This window comes from Mytilus trossulus, chromosome 13 (genome assembly GCF_036588685.1).
Source record: "Mytilus trossulus isolate FHL-02 chromosome 13, PNRI_Mtr1.1.1.hap1, whole genome shotgun sequence".
Taxonomy (NCBI): domain Eukaryota; kingdom Metazoa; phylum Mollusca; class Bivalvia; order Mytilida; family Mytilidae; genus Mytilus; species Mytilus trossulus.
Window position 1 is genome coordinate 54,609,476 of NC_086385.1, and position 6,095 is coordinate 54,615,570.

Consider the following 6,095-nt stretch of genomic DNA (forward strand, 5'->3'; position numbering starts at 1 on the left):
GATTTTTGGTAATTATAGCGTTAAGTCGTAGTTTGTTGCTGTATAACATATTCGTTTGTTTTGTTGTTTTGAAAATATCTCATCAGTTTTCTCAAATGATAAATACACTCATCATAGAAACCAGGACTTAATTCTGTATATACACCAGACGCGCGATAAAACACATCAAAAGAATGTACAACTGTCGTATTCCTGACTTGGTACAGTCATTTTCAAATGTAGATAATGTCAATTGAACCTTGTTTTACAGAACTATTTCACTCGTATGACAGTCGCACCAAAGTCCATTATTTTTACATGAATGCGTAAACAAAACAGATATAATCGGTTAAAAGTCAAAATATGCTTACAGCAGACACCACTGTGATACAATCTCAAAATGAACAAAAATTACAAATAAACATATATCTAAAAATAGTTTATTCACATTGAACGAAGTTGAGTACATTGAACGTGATATCAACTGTTGTATAAATACAGTAAATGACATTGCATACATATAATGTTTAATGTATAATCAGCAAATAGTCCAATAAACTAATTCAAACTATGGAAACTAGTTTATAAATGCTTCTTAATCCATTGACTAGAGAAAAACCTTATGCAATTAATGTTATAATAAAAATACTGATTTTTATATAGTATCAACTAAATTATGAATTGTTCTGTTTCTTTACTTTGGTAGTCTCTAGAATTTGACTTTTTCTCAATCTGGTATGCATTTAATACGGTGACGCTTTCTGGTGCCTGTTAATATATAAATTATAGCGTACGAGAATATCAAAAATCAATAATTATTTAAGGGATTATAATTATACAAGAAAATATAAATCGATGCTTTCATAGCAAATTCGTAGTTTCCTTTCCATTGCAGACACCTACGTGAACAAAATTGAGAGAGAAAAAACAACAAAAGAAATGAACGCAAATAATTTGTTGTTGAGTTTGGTTTTTTTTACATATCTTTTTTAAGGTTCATATACGTGTTGTCTATCAATCGATATTATACAATATCTATTCTTTAGAAAATGAAAAAGGTCTGCCAGTGCATTCACATTGAAGCCTTGAATTGAAATGTATCTAACAAAACGTCGTCGAATTCAAAGAACTGACATTCCATACATTTGTATATATGAGTTCACATTCAGACGCTGTCTCCATCTGGAGATACTGTTTTTGTATCGACTAATTATATAAGTACTAGGTAACAATGTGACAGAAAAATGAAAACAATTTTTCTCAAATGATTGTCAATCGTTTACATACATGTTGTTTTACCATGGCCACACTTGAATCGATACGATCATAACACGATGCTTATAATGCTACATATGCAGCAGAATCTGCCTACCATTATGGACCACCTGAGATCAACCCTAGTTTGTTTGTTGTTTTTTTGGTGTTTTTTTTTGGTGTTTTTTTTTTTTGGGGGGGGGGGGGGGGGCTCGTGTTGGTTATTCTTTAGTTTTCTATGTTGTGTCATGTGTACTATTGATAATAAAAGTTCATCGCCATAGGCACACGAGTTCATGCCTTCCATTGATAAAAGTAAGTTAAGTTTCAGCACGGTATCTAATTTGTATTGCGTGACTTGTTGCTTAGTTGTATCTTTTATTTTATTATTGTTGTTATCTCTGTTGATTTGTGTTTATGTTTGCTGCAAAGCTAGTTTTGCATCCACTTATCTATTCGACAGTCATACAGGTTCAAGGTTTCATCGAACATTTCCTACACAAGGAAATACCAGTACAGCCCGTGGATGGTGTGAAATTCCCCTGAAAAAATGTATGGTGTATGGTGTATGGTGTATGGTGTATGGTGTAATGGTGTATGGTGTTAGTGGGAAGTTTACACCATCAAAGGACTATACCAGGTCATGAATATGACAGTTGCTTTCAATTCGTGTGATGTGTTTGAACTTCTGATTTTACCATTTGATAACGAACTTTCTGATTTAAATTTCTTGACATCAGATATTTTTGGGGTTTTTTTTTCCCCGACTAGTATGTCACACATTTTCATTTGATACTGATAGTAACACCAAAACGAAATATTATGAAAAAATGTGTGTACCCTTTAAAGTGTTATTTTTATTGAAATAATAACTACATTTCAAATGCAATAGCATAGTACTGTCATGATTGGAAAACAAGACCACTATGTACGTCACATATCAAAGATTTCGCCTTTAGTTGTATGATACATAAAATAATGAAATTTAAAAAAATAATATCAGCAAATGTCTATATGCCTTTTGTGAATATTTTTAGATGCACGTTAATATTTCTGTTGTTCCATTGTTGTCCTATTATAGGTAATAGGTTTCCCCCGGTTTAAGTTTATAACCCTTGTTTTGTTTTCATTTCAATCGATTTATGACTTAAGATAAGCAGTATAAAGTAGAATCACAAAAATAAGGGTCTCCGGGGATATTTCAAAACAAAATAAAACCAAATCAAGAGGCAAACTGAAAAGCTCAAACACATCAAACTAATTGATTACAACTGTCATATTGGTTTTTGCATTTTCTTATGTAGGAAATGATGCATTGTGTGTTAGCGCACACACTTACTGTTGTCGTTCTCTACACAATAGGGGCCTCGGTGGCCGAGTGGTTTAAGTAGTTACTACTGTTATCACTTTCCAGTCAACACAGAGGTTGTGATTTCGATACCCGCTTGTGCGGTTGCACTCGACTCCCAATCTCAATTGACTAGGATTGTCAGTTTTTCAAACGAATGTTGGTGGTTTTCTCCGGGCACTCCAGCTTTATCCACCAATAATGACTGGCCGCCATGAAATAGCATAAATACGGTGCTTAAAAGTGGCGATAAAACACACAAAAAAGTAAAATATATACACAATACTATTAAGAATACTTACAGTGCTTAAATACGTAGACGTCCATGTCACTTCATAATTGTCATTAGGTGTATTTCTTATTTTACAGTAGCACATTACAAAGAAAATAACTAATGCACATATACATATTACCCCAATTAGAAGGGGGTCAAGGTAAAGGTCAGTGGTTGCTCCATCCATAAGATTGTCACCCATGTTCGTTAACATATTACTTTGGTTTGAATTATTAGGGAACTCTGAAAATATAAATTGAATTTCGATTAATTCACAGTTAGCATATAAGTATGCGTTCCTAATTACTTTATCTCTTGTAAGCAAGTTTTTATATAATTTTTTTTCTCGAATTACGTAATATCCAACCGTTTTCGGAAATCAGCTGGAAATCGATGAAGAAGCCTCTCATAAAAAAATTAAAATGATGAAGATAAAACCATTAAAAAAATCAACTTTCGTTGTAGAAATTCTCAGCGCCATCGTAAATCGCATATTTTACAGATCATAATGTTGGAATTATGAATCACCATTTCTTGAATTCGCCATCAGCTCATCGGAATAGAAATGTGGACGTGTTATCATATATTTTATTTAATGTCCTGCTCATATGCATACTATTAAAAATCTGGAGATTTGATATATTTCCTACTAAAAAAACTTTCCATACGTGTAATTTAGTAATTTTATATAAAAGTACAGGCCAAAATGAACAATATGACCAAAGTGGTTACTTTAAAATATGATTATCAATGGAAGCAATTCAGTTATATATCGGGGTTAAGTTGTTTTGTGATTTTACTTTTCAATGAAAACGATCAAATTATAAGCATGTACAATACCTTTCATTGTCATCGTCACGTTAGATGTAATCATTTCGGATTTTCAAATTCAACTAAATGAACATGACTAAGAAAGCCTTAACATCAGGTGCTAATAAACAATGATGAAAGCGACGTTCATTAACATTTTAAGAATACTATTGTTGACGCAACACCTGGAATCAGACAATATCGCGACAAGTGTTAAACTATTGATAGTATTAATATAGAACAACCTGATAATGAACTCCAGAGTTGTATTCTTGTTTAATGAATTTGACACATTCGTCTTGAAATTTAAAAAAAACAAACAATGGATAAGTAGGTATAGGTATAGGCTTGTTCGTATGATTATCATATTGCTAGAGAACTAGACAGTTCTTCAACAATGAGCATCACTCATACTGCATAGTCAACTGAAAAAGAGCTCAAAGGCAATCAATTCAAACGAGAAAGTAAATTGGCAATTGCCACTGTTAAAAGCATTCCAATCGTCCAAATGTTGAATAAATTCAATCTGTATCATATCTGGGAGTTTTGATGACGTTCTATCAAATCTTCATTATCTACTAGAGTTAGATTACATTAGAGCTACAGATTGGTCAGTATTATCTTTCTCAGGTTTTTTTTTAACCAGCAAAATCGGAACCATTACATATTAAAAATTTGATTTTTGTATTTCCAGTTGTCGCACTTCTTAAGATGACCCAGTTTAATCAGAGATTTTTTTTGAAAGAATATGTATCAAAAAACTGTTCATGCATATCGACAAGTTTATTTTACTAAAGATGCACAATTAAGCGTTCATCATAACAAGTAAAAAAAACTGGATCGAAATACTTTTTTTTATCTATGAAAGTACAAATCATTTCATCAACTCACAAAAAGCCATATACTAAGTAGTGCTTCTCGAAAAAAAATACGGAAAATTTCTGAATAAGGGAAATAGGCACTGCGATGATTTAAGATTGCAATGATTACATCAAAGGAATGAGACGTATTTCAAGTCTAGTATGCAGTGATGTAAGGGTACCGAGTTTATAATTACTTCTTTGAGACACCTCTTTATGTATGTGCACAACATTACTATCAGCCTAATAGAAACAATTTTACAAATCTAGATCGCGCCTCAAAAAGCTATGTTGACCTATTTTTGCATCTTCATCTACTCGGAAAACATTACATCAGAATTATTCTGTTAAGAATGCCTGTCAATTTTCTACAATATTTGAGAGATTATGCATCTTACCAAGGATGCATAATACATTGTTTTTGTCTTATATTGGTCAGTATAATTTTGTGATGTAGCTTATATTTTAATTTTTAAACCAGATAGATCAGAAATTTAACATATAAGTAAAACATGTAAAGGGGGCAATTCCTTCCTGTTTAGTTGACTGATACAGGAATCGATGATATTAACATCACTAACTTTCTTCATCACTAAGAGAAACTTCATAATTTCTAAGCCAGCCAGTTCCTTTTGTATCCTACTATTCCACCTACTGTTCGGATTGAAACGTTAAAATCTATCCGTCTTAAAGTACCCGATCAAATACGTTAACAACAAAACTTGTGGACACAAAAAAAACAGAATACCGGGTAAATCAGGAGTAAATCTACTGAATATCAGAGTGGGGGACGTGAAAACTTTGGTTTTAAATAAATAATCCTTAAATTATAAACGTAGAGAAGTTATCGCTCGGACACACATTTTAATAACTAGTATATTATAAGAGCATAAACCTGAAGCATAGGAAGGCACTTTATTTTATATTATATGTTTTTTAAGCACTAGACAAAAAGTAATAAAAACCCTTTTGTAAAGTAGATCGGTGTTTTACTCTGAGCATTAATGTATCCCTGTTATGTATCTTTCAAAATTACATTTTTGTTTTGTTTTGAAATCATTCCGTTTACACATCACACACAAATCATTTAAATATTTTAGAATGAAAGTTCATAAGATTAAGTGTCGTTATTTCAAATTTCCAGATGCCCTTTTCAAATCGAAGTCAGATAATAATATTGTCTTTGATGAGACACTTTTTATATTTTGTGTTGTATTTTTCAATAAAATTTAAGCAAATGGCCACCTGTGTTTATTTGATATTTCGAAACTGTATAAAAAGCAAATACGCATTGACGTACTCTTTCCGTCAATTCCTTCTGACAAAGTAGACGTTAGACAGATATGGCTACTGTTTGTGTACTTTAGGTAGTATACATGTATCTCGTCAACTGGTTTGGTTCTTATACATCCTTGGCTTTCAAATATTCATTTTAATAGTTCCACAATAAAGAAAATATTTATTTCCTATGCATAACTCATAAATGAGTAACTGTATGTCTTTAAATTTTGTTAATTTAAGTATTTTAACAAACAAAAAAGTACGGGGACTCCAAATTCATTTACTAAAA

At 31.7% G+C, this 6,095-nt stretch overlaps 1 protein-coding gene across 1 annotated transcript; it reads right to left on the reverse strand.

Moving 5' to 3' along the window:
* Nucleotides 1-648: 648 nt before the first annotated feature.
* LOC134694489 (uncharacterized) lies at nt 649-3,778 on the reverse strand. Its single transcript, XM_063555501.1, has 3 exons — nt 3,696-3,778; nt 2,884-3,098; nt 649-747 (listed from the first exon to the last, which is right to left on the reverse strand). The coding sequence occupies exons 1-3, from the start codon at nt 3,727-3,729 to the stop codon at nt 649-651; spliced, it is 348 nt and encodes a 115-aa protein (XP_063411571.1). The 5' UTR covers nt 3,730-3,778.
* Between the last annotated feature and the right edge of the window lie 2,317 nt (nt 3,779-6,095).

Bases quoted from the DNA above. Each gene is read 5' to 3' on its own strand.
- LOC134694489 (XM_063555501.1), bottom strand. From the start codon at position 3,729: ATGATTACATCTAACGTGACGATGACAATGAAAG. The intron at 3,099-3,695 runs GTATTGTACATG...TTATATTTTCAG, and splicing joins CGTGACGATGACAATGAAAG to AGTTCCCTAATAATTCAAAC. The intron at 748-2,883 runs GTAAGTATTCTT...ATATATTAACAG, and splicing joins CGTCTACGTATTTAAGCACT to GCACCAGAAAGCGTCACCGT.